Consider the following 19083-nt stretch of genomic DNA (forward strand, 5'->3'; position numbering starts at 1 on the left):
AATTCAATGAAAGAACTTAATTCATGTGATGTTTTGATGAGATTTTTGTCCTAGAAAATACCCTGAAACCCAAGTTGCTGTTTTTGAAATAATGTGGTCTCGCTTCAGAGTAATTGTTTCCTCCAGCTTGTTATCTGAAGCCTTGTTTTCCTTTGCCAATTACGAACTGGATTGCCGCTTGCAGATGCAATGGGCTGGAATTCTCCTTTTGATTTTGATAGGATAGGACAAGCCTGCTTTGTACATTTCACTTGACAGCAGCAGGATCCTCCAGGTCACTTCCAGCTTTCTTGTTCCAATGGATAAACACACCGTTCCCTTTCAACTTTATTCAGCGAGAGTTGAAGGTCACGCTGTGCACATTGCTCAGAGACCTAATTTTAAAGGTGGATGACAATCTGTCAGGATTAAGCATTACAATCTGTGGGTCAGACTGAAGCAGTTTTGGAGCCCAGCTCATTTCTAGCAGTAGTGAAAAACACGTTCACTGATGCGAGTGATGTAGTGAGGAAGAACTGCCTTGCACTGAGAGCTGCAGAGAGCAAAACCTATGAGCCGTGCTCCAGCATCCCACGTCCCTGGCATCAGGTGGCCGCCTGCATGTGGTACGATAGTCATGTAATCTTTAAGTTTCATGGAACTTCTGCACAGCGCTGCATATAAGTGTGTGCAGGATGGAGCCAAGCAGTGAGCGAGCAGCCCTGAGACCATGGGGCACAGGGAAGCCCGTGTATTTCCCCTCATGGCCAAGAGGAGTGCAGATGTACCGGAGAGCAGTTGCTGCTGCCATAGTGAATCACGTCATCTGCCTCTATAACATTAATGAATATCACTGCTTACTTAACCTGCCAGATTGCAGAAGCAGTCTGTATTGCTATTAGTTGCTCCGATTATGTCCTAAGGGGTGGCTTTTAAAGAAGAGGTGAGATTCAAGAGGGAGAAATATAGCGCATTTGTACTCTGCTGCATTTTCATGTAGCTTGCTAAGCACGAGGAGGTGCGTTTGAGCTGATCAGGATAACCTTTGCGTAAGGGACCTTGTACCCAAAGCATTCTGTGCTGGTCTGACTATTATATCCGTCCCACAATTTCTTGATGTCAAATGGAGCTGATTGCCTGCTGCTGAGAAGGAGAAACAGATCTGTAGATGCTGAAATTGGTCTTTATAGTAGAGCTGCACGTGGCTTGGGTTACTATATTAATGTCATTGCATCTTCTTGTGTTGCTACATAAAATAAAGGAGTCTGGGATCAGCCCGTGTGCTGTTGCAAAAGAGGACCTTGACAGCAAACCCCTGTTAAATGTCATTATGAGAGGTTGAAATGTTGTTTGACTCTGAACGCAAAGGTCCAGTGTTACTGCCAAAGGGCTCAGAAGTGAGCAGGGGAAACACAAGTAACTGCACGGAGCCCTGGTGGCTTTGGGCACTGAGATACAAATGTTCCATCAAAACCCGAGAAAGGCTGGCATTCAGTTTATCTTAAAAATAGCCCTGCTTCGAGCAGTCTGAGTGGGTTCAGGCTAGTGGTGGAGTCACCACCCTTGGAGGTATTTAAAAGCTGTGTAGATATGCTTAGAGACAGGGTTTAGTGGTAGTGTTGGGTTTGCGGTTGGACCTGATGATCTTAAAGGAATTTTCCAACCTAGATGGCTCTGTGATCCTGTGATTGGAGGGAGAGGATTTTGTGAGTTAAAGGCTGTGATTAATTATCGAGGACTGAGAGCATGGTTAGTGAGAGGCCTTGAGGAAAACATAAGGAAAAGTGTAGAAGAGGGATAGTATCACATCTGAAAAGCAGGGCCAGGTAATGTGCAGGAGCACACCCGAGCAAATGGAGTTGGACCTTCGAGAGAACAGGTTAGCAAATCCTCTGTGTTATTTGTACCCCTTTCCCGAAGGTGAGGGGAACACCTCTCCAGCTCACCGCTGCCGGTTTTGAACAGAAGTACTTTTTGCTGGACTTTCCACGACTCCCCCGCAGCTCCATAGCCAGATTTCACTTCTGCAGTGGCTACGGAGTTGTTACAAAGCCAAGGGAACCACCTTCTCTTTGTTACCACTCAAAGAACCACTTGTCTCTTAGAGAATGTCAAACATCCTGGTTTGTTCCAGGCTTTGTAGTCCTTTTTAATCCTTCCTTCATCCTTCACCTGCCTTTTCTGCTGTGAACTGATAGGATGCCCTTGCATGAGCAGTAGGGCAGCACATTGATGTTCTGGCTCCACTCTTTGACCCACGATGTGTGGCCAGCAGAGCAGAGCGCAGTCCGGGATCGTGCAGACCTGCACCAGCTGTCTGAGCAGGGCTGTTCCCATGCCCCCGAGTTAAAAGACAGCACAGTGTGATGCACTTGGGCAGGTAGCCAGGAAAACCAGAGCGACCCACCACATCTTCTGTAACGGAGATACACGTGATACTTCCTGCCCTGAAGGCTGGGGTCATCCCCTGCATCCGCACTCCTCAGTCTCACAGGCTTCTTGGAAACTCCCCACTTAGTCCTTCTTCCTCTTGTTTATTCGTTTAGCACGCTGCCTCCTGTTAGCAATGATGAAGCCTTCCAGTACCTGAAGAGGGCTACAGGAAAGCTGGGGAGGGGCTTTTTACAAGGGCATGGAGTGATGGGACAAGGGGGAAGATTTATATTAGACATTAGGAAGAAATTCTTCACCATGAGAGTGGGGAGGCCTTGGCCCAGGTTGACAGAGAACTGTGGCCGCCCCATCCCTGGAGGTGTTCAAGGCCAGGCTGGGTGGGGCATGGAGCCTCTGATTCAGTGGGAGGTGTCCCTGCCCATGGCAGGGGGTGGAACTGCATGATCTTTAAAGTCCCTTCCAACCCAAACCATTCCATGATTCTACGACTCTGTGTTGTTGAGTCTGCTACCTTCAGTATTCCTACAGTCACCAAAGCAAACAACTCCCTTACATAGAAGTTGAGTTTAGCAGATGTCAAACTTCAAAAGAAACTGTGCCATGCACTCTGAAGTGCTGCAGGGAGAGCACTGTCACTGTTCATCTTTTTGTAGGCCGTGTTGCTGCTCACAGGTAATTAAATTAATCTTCAGACAAAAGTACGAGGTCCAACACAACCTCCCTCTCCCCTGAGAGACTGTGCTTGTAACTCTTTTTCTTCAACAAATTAAGAAAATCAACTCCAGTTACCTTCACCATAGTTCCCTTCTGAGGTGGGAAGCTGGGATTGCTTGGCAGCGCCTGTGCCAGCACGGAGCTGCTGCCAGCCCCAGGATGGAGCTCACCTGTGGGTCTTCTGCTGAGCATTTAACCATATTTCTTCAAATAATATTTGATCTCTAAACAGTTCCTGTGTCCTAACGTGAAATGAGGGGTAACTCATTATAGCTGATCTTCTTTTTTTTAACCTTTTATGGTCAAAACTGGCCGTGGGCACAGGTTGGGCTCTTCCTGCCAGTTCTGCTTGGGCTAGTTCAGAATCAGAGCTGGAGCCAGCAGCCTATCGGACTCGGTTTGTTATAGCATTGTGGGCAGCGGGGTCTCTTCTTGAGCTGGGTTCAGTGCTGCTCACTGCTTAACCACATCCTGCTGCAGGTTTGGTGATGGCAACACGCTCACACAGGTGTGGTGAGCTGTCACCTTCCCAAAGTACTAACGTGTAATTCTGTTCTGCTTTTCCAGGAAGCCGAGGCACTGGCAAAGCAGCAAGCGTGAATTTCAACTGCCTTAACCGTTCTGTAAAGGGAATTTCCACAGCTTTTTATAAAATAATACAATTGTCTCCGCTTCAAGAAGTGCAGATGTGATTCCTAACATGTGATTGGTGCTTGCAGCATTTACCGTACACAATACAAATTCGACCACGAGATGAAAATGTGAACATAAAGGTAGAGAGCATTGAGCATATTGTTACAAAGTTGGAAGTATAGGAAGCTGAAACAATTAGACATGAATGATTTTCACGTAGTTTAAACTGTCCTGGCAATCTGTCTGTTTTGTGTAAACTCTGAGGAACTATTTTAGTACTAATAATGCAGATGGGGTTATACCTAGAGATCTGACTAGTTAAATACGGAAAACAAGCAACAGCACCCACACCCATGTCAGATACTAACTGCAGTGCCTGAGTTGCTTCAAAAACATTACTGAATTACACAGTGCTTTTTCAGTGTCTTTCCTGGTTTCAGGTGGAATTGTAGGTGGTATCGTGTAGTGCAGCCATTGTAGTCACTTTGGGAGTTACATTTGTAGAGTGGGTATTTAAGATTTGTATTGTCACACTGTACAGATGCTAAAAACAAACCACCTTGAAGTCATCCGTGTGGGCTCTTTGGGCAAAGAAACAGGGATTTTGGGCATTGAACAGCCTTTCCACTGGCAAGTCCAGACACAGCTGCCTAAGCACAATTGGTTACACGCCCGTGTGCAGCATCCAGGGCACCTCAGTGAAGTACACGCTTAGTCCCAGGCAACATTGCAAAGAAGCCAAACCAGCCAGCAATGGCCTTTCCTTACCTCTGTAAGGGTAAAAGCCTTTAATGTATTTCTCTACGAAAATAACCAGTTCACTCTGCTTTTAGCATTAGGCATTTTGCTGCATGTTCACATAGTTGTTAGAGTCATATCCTATTTTTTAAAGTGAAGAAATAAATGTTGGAATAGCAAGAGCCATTGTAATTAAGCAAGACTTTTTTTTTTTACGGTTTAAAACCTTTTTTCCCATCGTTATTGCCATATCACGAAGCTATTGCAGGAATTGCAAATTGAAGTGTCTTGTGTTGGGGAATTCACCATGTGCAATATTAACCTGTCTGTTCTCCCAGTGCTCATGAAAGAGTCTGTATTTCTTGGCCGTACTCTGCAAAAATACAAATAATTACAAGTGCCCTGAAGGATAAGAAAGGTTTAAAAAGCGTATGGGGAATTGAAAATGCATTTTACACCACATAATGGACTTACTCCCCAAAAGCACGAAAAGGCAGAATGCTAATCAGTCCTTGCTGTAGTTAGAGGCTCAGCCCAGCGGCTCTGCACACGCACAGTGTGGTTTCTTTGCTCTCTGGAGGCAGAGGAACAGGCAGGGCAGGCCGGCCAGAGGCTGCGCCGTATCATCGCCATGCCATTATTTTACACCGATGCTGTACTGCAGCTGCAGTGTTGTTTAAATCCTCTCTGAAACAAAGTTTCACAGTTCATAGTTCTGAAGTCTGAAATTAGGAAGAGAGTAAAAGTAAAAACTTGGGGTTATAAAGATGTTCTAAAGTGCAGTAAATACTTCCCTCGCCAACATTTCTTTGGGGTGCTTGTCCTGTGATTTTGTCAGTCTCTGCTCAAAGTGAGATGCAGCTGCTACTTTGGTTGGAGGAGCTCTGCCTCCAGAGAGCTCGTGGTGAGCTCCCACAGGAATCCGAGAGCAGGATCTAGTGTGGAGCCACATTAGTTAAAGTGGCATTTAATTTCTATCTTACCTTCTCTGATTTTGGAGCTTGGGAGCCAGTTTGAACCTCATACCTAGAAAAGCAGGCACAGTATCAAAAGGTGTGGGGACAGATTAATGCTGCCTTAGCTGCAAGATTTACACACACATTTGTGGTTTTGCATTAACAAGCTTTATGAGTAATTACTGCACTTGGGTGACATCTATTTGTAAGGTCTTGGGGGGTTGGAAGTTAGGTTGCGATTTAACCCTGGTGTCAGATTTCTGTTGTTTGCTATAATCGTCTCTTCCTGAACCCAGGTGATTTTTCTTTCTTAATATCAGTATGATCTTTTGCTGTGTCTGAACTGGTGGCCAGGTTTTTGAGAAAGTACGTGTGCGAGCTAAGCGAACTCTTGTGAAGAAAGTGGAATTTGACACTCGAGTCACTATACTCTTGCCAATTTACTGCTTCCTGTGTAAGGAAAGTACGGTGCAAGTTTTGTGAATTACAGTCATTAGTTTGAGGAAGCTGTAATTGAAAGTCGCTGCCAAATTCTGTCAGTTCAGTGACCCAAAATGCACTGAAATTAGGTCAATCTCTGTTTATGATGGTCAAGAAAATTGCTAAGTTGAAGAAAGCAAAGTCACTTCCCTCCCCTGGTCCCCAACCCTCGCCATATGTTAGCGTTCACACAATATCAACATTCCTAAGGGGGCTCAGTTGGGACAGACTGAATCACTTCTTTGTCCAGGGGACAAGGCACCAACACAAACTGAAAAATTCCAGACGTATTTCTTTGTTGTGGGACTGCGTGGAACACTTGCATTCGTTTGGATTCAGGTACTTTGCATGCCGTTAGGAGGAGGGTTAGGGGTGTGTGGCCAATGTGCTTTTCTGTTTCCCATACCCATATTAGGTTCATGATGGGCACAAGAGCTGAATCTGTTCTTTATTTTTTTCCTAGGCAGGCATTGAGGACTAATCTTGTACATTAACCATTCCTGTATCATTCCAATAAAGTTGGTTTAGATTGCTTCCCACACAACGGACTTGTTTGCATGCTTTGTTCATGGTATGAAGTTTCCAGATGAAAATGCTGCTGTGTTTTACAAAGATCTGTACAGCAACGTGAAGAGAACACACCTGCTGCTGCTGTGTGTGGACTGTGTTGGGTTGGATCTCTCACCTGGTAAAACCAGTGGGTTTTAATTACTTAGGAAACACCTACACGGAATGTGTCTTGGGAGGTTTGGGGGTTTAGGAGAGTGCTGACTATACTTCCCAATTAACCGTCTTTCCTGCTCTCTCCCCTGGGCAGTTCCATGGGGAAGGGGGAGAAGGCAGAGCAGCTCCACCTGTGGTGGTGGAGCTTTGCCCAGTAGTCCTGGTTGCTCTTTTTGCAATGCGTAATTAATGAGCTGTGCACTGCTGACAGCAGGGGAACTGTGTTCTTTAAAGCATGTTGCCAGAGGGCGGTGTAGGATCAATTTTTAAACTAAAACTGTTCACTTCCTGCATCCCCATTGGCCTGGTAGATCCAGCAGGTGTGTTCTTTTAAGTTTTATATGCCAAAGTTTTGCACCACCTTGAGGATCTCCAGCAGAGCTCCAGATGTGTTCTCTGCCCCTGAAATGCATGAGGATTTACCCAAATTTCAGGTGACAGTTCACATGCTCCAAAGGAAACAATAACTTTTCTTTACATGTGCGAAGGCTGCTTGCTGGCCATTTATAGGATCAGCTTTTTATCTGCCTAAACAACTATAGCACAACCAGAACCCCCAGTTCTGTTGAGGTCTGTTCTGTTGGTGTTTGTTGCTTGTTTCTCACTTGCCCTTCTTCAGTGTCTTAAAACATGGTCCCTAATGCAAGACAGGGAAAAAGGCTTTTGAGGTCATTTCTTAATTATAGTGAATTCATTACTTTCCCTATATATAACCTTCACCTGTATAACCCACAAAAACCTCTGGTTTTCTTGTTTGTTTATAAAGTCTTAAAACCCCAAATTGTTACTCATTAATGTATTCATCAATACATATTGTGTCGAAAAATCTGTTTAAAAACCAAACTGCTTGCGTGCTTCTCATGTTTACTTAACTTGCTGTTTCAGGTGCACTGTGATAATAAACTTTTCTACCATTTACTGTGGGAATTTATTCATTTCTTGTTTAATGTTCTTAATCCATATGCTGTGGAAAATCCCATGTGGCCTGATGATGAGCTTACATTGCACCTATTTCAAATACCAGAAACGCCTTGCAGTACAAATCCGAGGTGTACACCAGGGAATAGGTGCCTGCTGGTCTCTCGTTGACCTCTTTTTTTTCAGTTGGCTCAGGCTCCCTGCACAAAGGCGTGGGTTAACTCGAGGTACAGATGCAGCGAGTGAGTAAATCAGTGGCTCTGGAACAGCACAGTTATTGATAAGAGACTGTGTTACATATAAATAGAAACACACTGTATGGGCCTACGGGACACCTGGAGAGGGACTTTATACGAGGGCGTGAAGTGATAGAATAGTTTGGGTTGGAAGGGACCTTAGATCATCCAGTTCCAACCCCCCTGCTATGGGCAGGGACACCTCCTGCTGGATCAGGGGCTCCAAGCCCCATCCAGCCTGGCCTTGAACACCTCCAGCGATGTGGCAACTCCACAACTTCCCCGGGCAACCTGTGCCAGGGCCTCACCACTCTCATAGTGAAGAAATTCCTATGAATTATGTTTGGTCTAAATCTGCCCCTCTCCAGTTCATAGCCATTGCCTCTAGTCCTATCGCTCCAAGCCTTTGTAAGGAGTCCCCTCCCAGTTTTCCTGTAGCCCTTTCAGGTACTGGAAGGTCACTATAAGGTCTCCTCGGAGCCTCTGAACAACCCCAACTCTCTCAGCCTGTCCTCGTATGGGAAGCTCTCCAGCCCTTGGATCATCTCTGTATCCTCTGGGATATTCTCTGGGTAGAGTGGGACCTGCTGTGCAAGAATGTGTTGGGAAACTGGGAGAAGCAGGGGATGTTCAAACAAAGTACTGGTGGTGTAGATGTAGGCTACAGAGATGATCTGAGGGCTGGGACACCTCCTGTACAAAGACAGGCTGAGAGAGTTGGGGTTGTTCATCCTGGAGAAGAGAAGGCTCCAGGGAGACCTTAGAGCAGCTTCCAGTGCTGAAAGGGGCTCCGGGAAAGCTGGGGAGGGGCTTGATCAGGGAGGGCAGGGATAGGATGAGGGGGAATGGCTGTAAATGGGAAGGGGGAAGTTGTAGATTAGACATTTGGAGGAAATTCTTCACGCTGAGGGTGGGGAGGCCCTGGCCCAGGGTGCCCAGAGCAGTGGTGGCTGCCCCATCCCTGGAGGGGTTCCAGGCCAGGTTGGATGGGGCTTGGAGCCCCTGATCCAGTGGGAGGTGTCCCTGCCCATGGCAGGGGTGTAACTGGGTGCGCTTTGAAACCGCTCCGCGATTCTACGCACAGCGAGGCCTTCTCACAGGTCTCTCTGGTGAAGGCGCCCTCGGGGGGGCGTTATTTGAGGCTGATCGAACCCATCATGACCCTCCAACCACGACTGTGAGCAGGGCGGAGCGCCCACCGACCCCAATGGCACCGCCCCTCAGTGGCCGCACGGCCTGTCTGTCACGAGAGGCCCCGCCCCATTGGTCACATGGCCTGTCAGCGAGAGAGCCCGCCCCTCTCTCCCATTGGCCACACGGCCTGTCCGTCAGCGTCAGGCCCCGCCCACAGGCAGCACCGCCCCGCGCCAGGCGACCCCGCCCCCCGTTTCGCATTGGCCGAGTCGTCTGTCAGTCACCGCCAGGCCCCGCCCACAAGCGCTGCTGCTCTATATAATGCGACCCCGCCTCTCCTTTTTCCATTGGCTGCCACCACTGCTGTGGGCAGCGTGGGGATGGGGCGTCACATTCATCGTGATGGATTTTCAAGCCATTCCCCTCATCCCATCCCTGCACTCCCTGATCCAGAGCCCCTCCCCAGCTTTCCTGCAGCCCCTTTCAGCACTGGAAGCTGCTCTGAGGTCTCCCCACAGCCTTCTCCAGGCTGAACACCCCCAACTCTCCCACCCTGTGCTGGTGCAGGAGGTGCTGCAGCCCTCGGGCCATCTCTGTGGCCTCTGGGAGGGCAGTGGTGGGGGTAGTGGGAGCTGCTCTGCAAGAAGGGGTTGTTGTATCAAAGGGTTCATCCGGTGTAGATGGAAATCAAAGGATGGAACAGCTGCACCTGAAAAAAAAACAGTTAATTTGGTCAACTGCAGTTTCATGTTTATATGCAAGTAAAACACAGTTTGGGGTGAAATAAGTGACTTTGTTCACATGCTGCTGTAGTTCCTGTAGTAAACAATGCTGTATTGTTAATTTTTTCCCATATATGAATGATACACTCAATTATTTTTTCTTTATACGTTCTGCTTTAAGTTTAGCCTGTGGTTTCAGAAACACTTGCCTGGCAGCTGTCTGTTGGCAGCTTCTGGAATAACTTTGGTTTTGTCTTCTTCTGATCTGATTTTTGTAAATATGGGGTGTTTTTTTGAGTAACATCACCATGATAGAAAGTTGTTAATTTCCCTGAATATTGATGCATTTGACACTTGAGTACAATGGAAATGAAAGGTGACCTGGTTTTAATGGCTCAGTGTTTATCAGCTAACTTCTTTGCTCCCTCTCTCTGTTCTGTGTTTGGTTGTAGCTGCTGCCCGCAGGATCTGCCTGCAGCTGGCACTCATTATCAGCCCGGTGAAGGAAACAAGGTTTAAAAGTACATGGAATGTAAACCACCCTATTTCCTGTGAGGTTTGCTCCCCTCCCAGTCTAGGGGCAGAATACTCGCTTGGAGTCCCAACCACATCTGCCGCAGCAGAAATCAGTCACGTGAGGTAATTAAAAACAAAGTAATTTGGAACAGCATTTAAATATGAAATGAGTTTTCTATAAATTCAATGAGAATAAAAATAGTCTTCATGCTGCTTCAATAACAGCTGAAGTCTCTTGTGCTATACAGGTTATAAGGAGGGAAGAGGAATAATTTAAAGAGACTCTACTGGACCTGTATGGTCAGAGTTACTTCAGTCCTTCTGTTAGAAATCATGGAATAGTAATCATAGAATGATTAAGGTTGGGAAAGACTTCTAACTTTGTCCAGCCCAACCTCGCTGTGCTTACCTAAACCATGTTCCAAAGTGCCATGGCTGCACAGCTGTTTAACCCCTCCAGGGGTGGAGACTCTCCAGGATGGGCAGCCTCTGCCAGGGCTTCATCTCTCTTTCAGTAATGAATTTTTTCCTAATATCCAATCTAAACCTCCACTGGCACAACTTGAGGCCATTTCCTGTCATCTTATCCCTTGCTACGTGGGGAAAAAAGTCCAGCATCCACCTCACTACAACCTCCTTTCAGGAGCCGCAGAGAGCGATGAGGTCTCCCCTCAGCCTCCTCTTCTCCAGACCAAACAGCCTCAGGTCCCTCAGCCGCTCCCAGAACCCCCGCGCTCCAGACCCTTCCCTGGCTCTGTTCCCCTTCTCTGAATGTTCTCCAGCCCTGCAATGTCTTTCCTGCAGTGAGGAGCCCAAAACTGAATTAATTTCTGAGGCGTGTCATTGTTTTATTGTCAAACACATTGGATGGTGGGTTGCAATCAATATGTTGCTGTAAAGTTATCTTTACACTCTCGTTTTGTTTTACATTTGCGTCTCCTGTCGTTACAGTAAGCAGCGTCTATTTAACGGCTTCTGTCTAGTATTTGGATGAGATTCAGCTTCTGATACTTAATCTTCTGAGGAAAAGGGGATTTAGGAAAGGCATCAATGGAGAACTCCTCAAACTGTCGATGGACTGGACCTGGTGCTGCGCAGTGGTGTGGCTCAGCGAAGGCGCTCATCTCCATCTGCGTGGGAAGGGCAACTCTAAACCCACCATGCGGCACCTCTGCCGAGCCGTGGAGACGAGGAAATTTCTGTGGCTCCGATCAGTGGACAAAACCATCCGCAGCTGTCTGACTGCTGCTTGCAGAGGCAGCTTCACATGTTTGCACTTTATGGACAGATGGTATTTCTTCAAAATCTGTTGAGACGGGGGTGTCACCTTCTTCCCCACCAGAAAGTCACAAGAAGACAAATGTAGCTGTTTGTTTCAAAAGGGGAAATGGTGTAAATAACACCAACTCCCTAAGTCAGGTGGGTGATAGGAAGAAGGCTGAACTTCCCTAGATGGATGTGTTTGGTGGAATTTGGTTTCAGTTTTGAACAGCCTGGTGACGTACAGGAGCTCTGACCCTTCAGTGGCCTTTGTTGTCTCTAAATGCCGTGTTACAGCAGTTAGGAGCTCTGCAGCATCGCACCTCCATCAGAAACATCTCAATTCATGTATTTAACATCCTCTTCTAGATCTGCTGCCCATTGATATTAAAAACTCGTGCACTTTTCCAGTAGCATCACTTCTGTTTTAAAAGGGAAGAAAAAAATGGGGAACTAAATCATGTGTATGTCATTTTTTTTCCACACAGACAGTAGTAAGATAGAGTATGTAAGAATCTATTCTGTGACAGCAGCTGTAATCGGAGAGCTCTGGACTGCGTGATTATCCACCTGTCTTACCTTACTGGGGCTGGTAAGTTTGAGCTTTTTGTGCCTTTCTTTTCCTTATGCTTTGTCCCAGGATGCAGGCACCGTTTCCTTGAGTTAAAAGAGAGTGATTTTGGTAAGATTACCATATTTTAGCTTTACATTATCACTGTGAGCATTTTGAAAGCAATACAGCAACTTTTTTTTACCATGGAAGGGTGTGGGTGCCTGTGTCCTGGTTTTGGAAGCTGCTGAGCCACGCAGCATGCCAACTCCCATTGATGTTCAGCAAGATTTAGATTGCCGAGTACTCCTGCTTCTTTCAAAAATGACACTTGGTTTCCTAAGTCCCTGAAGTGCTTAAGACAATGTTGTCCTCTGTTCTGTAAAGGATTCTGCAGTCACACTGGTGTAACCAGGAGAAAGCCTGGTGTGCTGCCCTTCTCCTCTGCTCTGGTCTCACTTGTAGGTGTATCACAATTCCAGTTCAGAGGGGGAACAGCGCAATTTAAGCTAAAAAAAGAATCGTGAAAAGTACAAGAGCAAATGGTTGTACTGTAGCAATGCATAAATTTAGGAGGGAAGTTGAAAATTTCCATCCCTCCAGTAACTGGAGTTTAGAACAGCTTCCTGTAAGGACTACTGGGATTAAAACCAGTGACCCAGTGGATCACGTTTCATTGCAGAACAAGTAAGCCAGAGTGTACGGGTTGGTTGCTGATAGAAGCAACAGAGTGAGGAGTATCTTTCCTGTTATGTATCAAATATCATATTAAATTTGCAGAAGTTTCATTTGTGTGGAGAGCTGCCGGCTGACTGGCACGGCATTACTGTTGATGTGAACTGCCAGCACTGGGAAAAGTACTGAGCCTTAATTGATGTAAGTAGAGTTTTTGGTGTATTTTAAACAGCACACCAGGATGGCATGGGCTTTGGGAGCTTTACTATGTACTCTTCAGTTGAACCACCTCATCCCTTGCCTGTCCCCTCTATTTCAAACCATGCGCACACCAGAGGTGTGTGAAGGTACTTGAAGAACAGAGGGATTTTCTCGTGTTCCTCTTTCCTATTCCTCTGTAAGAGGAGTGGTGGTGATCTTTTGCTCAGGGAGTTTAGGTCAGACTTGGATCTAAACATAAGGATCCCCCTTGATTTTAACAGTACATGCATTGAAAAGGGATGATAAGGGATCATTAAACACAGTAGGTTGTTTCAAGACATATTGGATGGCTTTTAATTATTTATGTGCATTTGATAAAACTGTGGAGCCTATAGATACACAAACGTACTACTCATCACTAATGGGGAAGACATTAACTTTGTATCTTTTAAAATTATCATTAAGGACTCTAAAAGCATTTGTATGGTGACCTGCATTTTGGATGCAATCCTGAATAATTATCAGCATCTTTTGAAGCTCCTTGGCACCTCACAGGAGGGCTCAGGCCAATTCAGAATCAACCCTTACATCTGAATTCGATCTTGACTTCCTTCCTACGCCACCTCTTTACTTCTTTAGAAATTGCTGTCTTTCGATGGAAAGAGTTGATTTGCAGCTGATGGTAATGATCTAGGTGAGTAAAGTAATTCTGCTGGGTTTTATTGTTCATAAGTACGGCTTGCCTCAACCAGGCACGATGCAGAAGAGATACAGATGGTATTACAGATGAAGAACCCACTTAATGTCCTTCCTGCATCTTCAGAATTACTTTTGTTGACAGGATATAGTGGTTAAAATTGTAGAAAAGCATGCAGCTTACTGTCTACTAAAAATAAATAGTGTAGAGAAAAAGGAAAATCGGTCTTTATGAAAAAAATGCTTTGTTTATTATTTTTATTATTATCCCTCTTTGTCCAAAGGAATTTGAGGTACTCAGCTTGTCTTTTCTCCACTCACAGGACTACACGGAACTCTGGTGATCAGACCGCTTCTCACACTTGTCATCATGTTGGCGGAAGGCATCTTAACTCAACTCGTATATAAAGAAAGCTGTCATCAAGATAAGCCTCACAAATCTTATGCATCCAAGAAGGATAAAGAGGGAATCTGGAGAGAGAAACTTGTAGATGATCCAAAAATTAAAGGCTTTGCTGGTGGACGTGAGAAGCAGGATGAGACCTCTGCTAGAAGTAGCAAAATGGAGCACAGGAGTGTTCCTCAGTGGAGATCTGTAAAAGAGGTACCTGTAGAAGATCAGAAAAGCCTTGTTAAAGCACCCATATCTCCGGCTTTATGTATCCCCAAAAGAGAACAAAATACCAAAGAGATGGATTTGTATACATCCTGGTCATGCAACAGCATTTATCAAAACTATCCTGACTTACACATCGGAGGAGATCGCGTGGGGGACCATACGTGTGATTCAGGTTGTGTTTTGGACCATGTATGTGATGAACTTCCTGACGGCCCTGTTTTACTGTCCATAGATATTCCTCTAGGTCAATCTCCTCTATGTGAGCATCCCAAAAAGCTGAGTATGGAGTCCCTGTCTGGAGATGAAGCTGGAGAGAAGAGCATTGTACTCCGTGAGGAGCCTCTTTCAAACTCCACACTCAACAAGTACATGGAATCAAAAGTGGCAGAGCTCTACAAACAGTTTTTTGAAGAAAACTTGACCAGGTGTGGTTCTGTAACAAACCTCTTCACGTGCAGTTTGATAAGGAATAGCCTGAATCAGATAAGCTTTCAGATATCCCGGGAGCAGAATATAGAAACATCAAAAGCCACGGAAGTGCTCTTGCACTCTTTAGCTTTGTTTAGTTTGCGTAACGCTACCAATAGAAATAGCTCTGAATTTAGCACCCCAAACTTACAAATCTCAAACTCAGCATGCATGAAAAAGAGCGACACAAGGGGGTTTACATCATGACTGATCTGCTCAGCTGAAGAGAAGAATACCATTTGGATACAAGTATTTCACCATGAAGATTACGTTGGGAAATAAAAACATTTCCACACTACAGACTTTTCCAAATAAATATTTCAACACTTTCACCATACGTTCTTAGCAGAGGATGTAAAGGTCACTGTTTTCTTTATTCTTATACAGAATGGGAAATTAATTTCTCTCTGAAATGCTAGTCAACCATATTTTTATAATCTTTTATACTGTCCTCCTCCCAAGGCTCTGGCTGTGTGATTAATTGTACTCATGTACCACCGGGCTCACTCCTGCAAGAGAAATTAATCAAGACGTGTGCTGGTAAAACTTTGCTCTAAGGGACTGATCCACCCACCGGGTGAAAGAGTCAAGGTGTCTTTGCTGGACTTTGGGTTAGGCCACAGAGTTGAAGCCTAAGGTTTGGACTTTCAAGTTCAGATTTTGCTCTTGCGAAGCTTGATCGCTCTGTCGGAAGAAATATTTCTTTGGTTTGCAGATCTTGTCAGCAGATGGAGTTGTTGTGGACTCTGGATTGTTTGGTGTATATTACCATACACAGAAACTGGATTGACATGAAACATGAACCAGGACGCTGATGTTGTTGCAGGTGTGTGTTCATACTGCATAGGTGAAATGCTACAATGAAAATCTAGGTGAAAGAGTTGATCAAGATTGTAAAGCCATTTAATTTTCTGTAAAAAACGGGTTTTTTTCTTTTAAATAAATCCTTACTTCTCTGAAATCTGCACAGCTCCCTGGCAGTATATTATTATTATATGTTCCATTTGTGTTTTTAGTAAATGGATTCTGTCTTTGTTTCCTTGGAAGTGAAGCGCCTGCAGCCTCAGCAAGCTAAGATGATGGTAATGTTCCTGAAAAGGCAGTGCAAGCTTTCTTCATCTGTGTTTGGAAATTTAATTGCAGATCTTGATACAGGCATAACTTTACGTAGCTTTCTTCCTCTTCTGTTAGGTCTTCTCTGTAAGTATTTCAACTGGAAATGAATCACTCTGTCACCATTGTGAAATGATAAATGAGTCAGACTGTTGCCTGGTCTGCAGAAGTTTTCTTCTTGTAAGGAAACCTCTTCACCTGCCCCATGACTGCACACCTGCAGTTCTGAGTTTGCCATTGCAGGGGTTGGAACTGGATGATCTTTAAGGTCCCTTCCAACCCAAACCATTCTATGAATTCCAAATCTGGAGTCTACCAACAAACCATAGCTATATGAAAAAGAGAGATTGCTCTGGGTTGGTGACTGACAGGACTGAGAAGAATCTGCTCTTGTGGGAAGAGAGATATGGGTGGCCAAAGCACCACCTCTCACAGTGGTTTCCTTTAGTACCTTTTAGTTCAGGATTTCCACAGGTTTACAACCATTTTGCAGATAAATCTCCCAGCCCACCTCTCTTTGGAGAGAAGATTGTTTCCCCCAAAAACAATGCCCAGTTGTGTGGAGTAACAGCTTCCATCAATTGATGTTCTTACATCCTGTGGATTAAAAACTAGAAAGATGGTAAACCTGCTTTCTCTCCACTAATTTATATATAAAATTGCAATTCTGATTTTATATTTCCTATTTTGCTTGTTTTTACATACAGGTTTCCAAAATTTAGGTATTTGATTTAAATTAGCCTAATTTACTTTTTTTTTGCCTTTACCAGAAGTACCTCACCACTTAATTCCTGCCTGCATCTCCTTTGAGTTAATTTATTTGTGATAGCCTTATTGATCAATTGGGAATATAAATCACCTGGGTGTGGGGCAGCCACTGGGTAAATGAGTGCCCAGCCGCTAACGAACTCTGCTGTGTGCCACCTCCTGGCTGCCTGTGGGCTCTAAGTGGAAATAAATGTGTTTAGTATTGACCTATGAATCCCAAGATGCTGGAGGCCTTCCTTTTTCTTCTATCCTGTGCTCTAGGAAGGCAAAAAAGGCTGGAGGAACATCTGATGCAGTGGAGCAAGCTAGAGGGAATGTGGTGTTGGAGCTGCGTTACTGAAACCTGCACAAAAGGAGCTGGGGCTTTCCTGTGCGCGGTGTCTACCTGGGCTTTATTTGGCTTGGGACGCTTGTTTGGGGCTGTCTTTCAGGGAGAAAAAGTATGACCCTGCCGTTACAATCCTGTTAAATTGTCATTTCTTGAAACAATCTGGCATTTTGCCCCTTTTCCTGGGGCTTCGTTTACTGATGTTTGCTGAAGTGCTGAAGGAGCAAGGGGCTGAGGGCCCTCACCTGGTGGATGGTGACTGCGGGCGACCAGAAGAGCTGTGTCTTTAAAACCAGCCACAGAAGAAGCATTGAGGCTGGCAGAGGTTTTTCATGTCTCATGAATGCTGCTTCTCCTTCAGGGTGAGTAGAAACATCTTTCCTAAATATAGCTTTGGTTATATAAAGTTAAAATATGTGGCTGTGGATCTTGGTTTGCTTTGTCTGTCTTCGGTGCTGGCGCGTTGGCCGATGCTGGCTGATGGCTCTCGTTTGGTGGCATCACTGCAATTGAATTAACCCCAACAAGGCTGCGAGCTTTAATTTCTCTCTGCTGTTTACGTGAGACTGGAAGCTCTCTCTTTGCTGGGGATGTGGAGCTTTATTCATCGATGATGAAGTTCTTTACTTTACATCGAGGCTTGCTTTTGTATCAGGACTCCCCGTGGGCTCTCTGGTCCCCGCGTACTTGGCTGCGAGAAGCCCCACGGTGGTTCCCCAAGCTCTGGGACCCGGCAGATGCCTGGAGTTCCTTGGGACAGAGTTGCAGGCACAGAATATTGCTGATGTGTAAGCTCTGATTTACTGTTTAGAGATTCTCAATCCTCCTCAAATTTCTTGTTTTGTGCAATAATATGATTTCTCAATACACTGCGTTGCTATTTTCTGGTCTTGTTGCCTATCTGCAGTGAGTGGGCACTTTTACTTTCCAGTGCGAGATTGTAAGAGGTGCTGACCATTGCTCAACCCTTTAGAGTTGCTGTTTCAGTAATTAATTACCATACTGAGATGTAACAAAAGTTAACAAAGCATGAGAGAGAACCCAGACTCATGCCCATTCTTACTTTCCGTCTCCATCAACTATATTACTCATTTCAAATGGATAACATTTGTGAACTCAGTAGAACAGGGAACCTTGCTGCAAACTGATTTCCAAAGACTCTTGGCTTGACGTTTTAAATCAACAGATTCTGATCATTCTTCCTCTTTCCTGCATATTGGATTACAGAAAAAAAAAACGTTTCCTGGAACAGAAAATGAAAATTTTAATGCTGCATATGCAAGAATTGTGTAAGTTGTATTGTAAAATGGTGCACATGGCTGTTTGCAGTGGTGGTGTTTGAATGCTTGGAAAGGAGCCTGGCCCAGCTCTGTTTCCCTTTGCTGCCTGCTCACAGCTGGAATCCAGCTATTAAATGGAAGGCATGGGTTGCTGAGCGCAGGCAGAGTCATTGCATTAAATGGCTTTTGGTTGCATTTATTATATATGAATATTTATGAATATATGAATGTTTTTATTTAACAAATCCAAACTAGGGAGTAGCCTCCTGCTTATGTTTACTCTACAAAGGCTGCATTCAGCAGATAAATGACTTCAGAGAAGGCAAACATCTCCTAATGGTGCTTCTCCAGCCTACCCTGGAGGTGATGTTGCAGTGCGTGGAACCGGTGTGTAGGTGTCCACGGAGAAGCATGGAGCTCAGCAAGCCAATAAACTCCCCACTGAGTTGAATTCCCTGAATTAAAATATCCGTAGCACTAGTAAACACACAGCCTTCAGGAGACAGGACATGCTCATGCCTCTGTCTTAGGTGAAGAAATATTGTTCCGGTGTATGTTGGATCTACTACAACTTTATTACAAGACACTTAGAGTCGTGTTTAATGCACGTGGTGCTGTGCTTTGCCTGCTGTAATCGCTTATGCTGATTTTCAGGGATCATTTTCCTCTTTGACTCTGCTTTATTTTGGGAGTACAGAAATGCCGTGACCACACGCTGTGATATTCAGCATCTGTTTTGTCCAGGCTTGTGTGTTTTCCCAGAGGGTGGTTAGCAGTTCAGACAGGGGATGGGAAGAGTTGAGTAAACTGGCAGAAAATGGTGAATGAGAAGAACTTCTTCCATCCTCCCCTGCAGCTGAGGCTGTGTGTGAGTGAAAACACTAAGAGCAGGGACGGGGAGCAGCCCCTATCCCTCACCCTTTCTGGCAGGCAGAGGGCACCTGGAGGAGGGATGGAGGTTTGCAGAAACTTTGATGTGATC

The 19083-nt window shown here is 45.1% G+C and overlaps 2 protein-coding genes across 11 annotated transcripts in view; both read left to right on the top strand.

The window, feature by feature from the left end:
* Positions 1–4240, top strand: part of SH3BGRL (SH3 domain binding glutamate rich protein like) — a 30914-nt gene extending 26674 nt beyond the window's left edge. For both annotated transcript variants that reach the window (XM_054075728.1, XM_054075729.1), the window contains exon 4: positions 3659–4240. In XM_054075728.1, coding sequence (XP_053931703.1) covers positions 3659–3687 — 29 coding nt within the window. In that variant the 3' untranslated portion in view covers positions 3688–4240. The remainder of the gene's footprint in view (positions 1–3658) is intronic.
* Positions 4241–9790: 5550 nt separating this feature from the next.
* Positions 9791–15507, top strand: LOC104054316 (TLR adapter interacting with SLC15A4 on the lysosome). Of its 9 annotated transcripts, XM_054075590.1 has the most exons (6): positions 9792–10266; positions 11095–11562; positions 11892–11995; positions 12734–12829; positions 13295–13523; positions 13849–15507. In XM_054075590.1, the coding sequence occupies exon 6, from the start codon at positions 13896–13898 to the stop codon at positions 14817–14819; it is 924 nt and encodes a 307-aa protein (XP_053931565.1). In that variant the 5' UTR covers positions 9792–10266; positions 11095–11562; positions 11892–11995; positions 12734–12829; positions 13295–13523; positions 13849–13895; the 3' UTR covers positions 14820–15507. The 9 variants fall into 9 exon arrangements, with proteins under 9 accessions (XP_053931568.1, XP_053931567.1, XP_053931569.1 ...); XM_054075593.1 differs by having other exon boundaries at positions 9791–10266; positions 11095–11995; positions 13469–13523; XM_054075586.1 differs by having other exon boundaries at positions 11095–11995.
* Positions 15508–19083: the final 3576 nt, after the last annotated feature.

The sequence above is a fragment of the Cuculus canorus genome, chromosome 10 (assembly GCF_017976375.1).
Source record: "Cuculus canorus isolate bCucCan1 chromosome 10, bCucCan1.pri, whole genome shotgun sequence".
In the NCBI taxonomy this organism is placed as follows: Eukaryota; Metazoa; Chordata; class Aves; order Cuculiformes; family Cuculidae; genus Cuculus; species Cuculus canorus.

What these genes read in the sequence shown, in the direction of transcription:
- LOC104054316 (XM_054075592.1), top strand. Translation starts at nt 13,896, where the DNA reads ATGTTGGCGGAAGGCATCTTAACTCAACTCGTATATAAAGAAAGCTGT.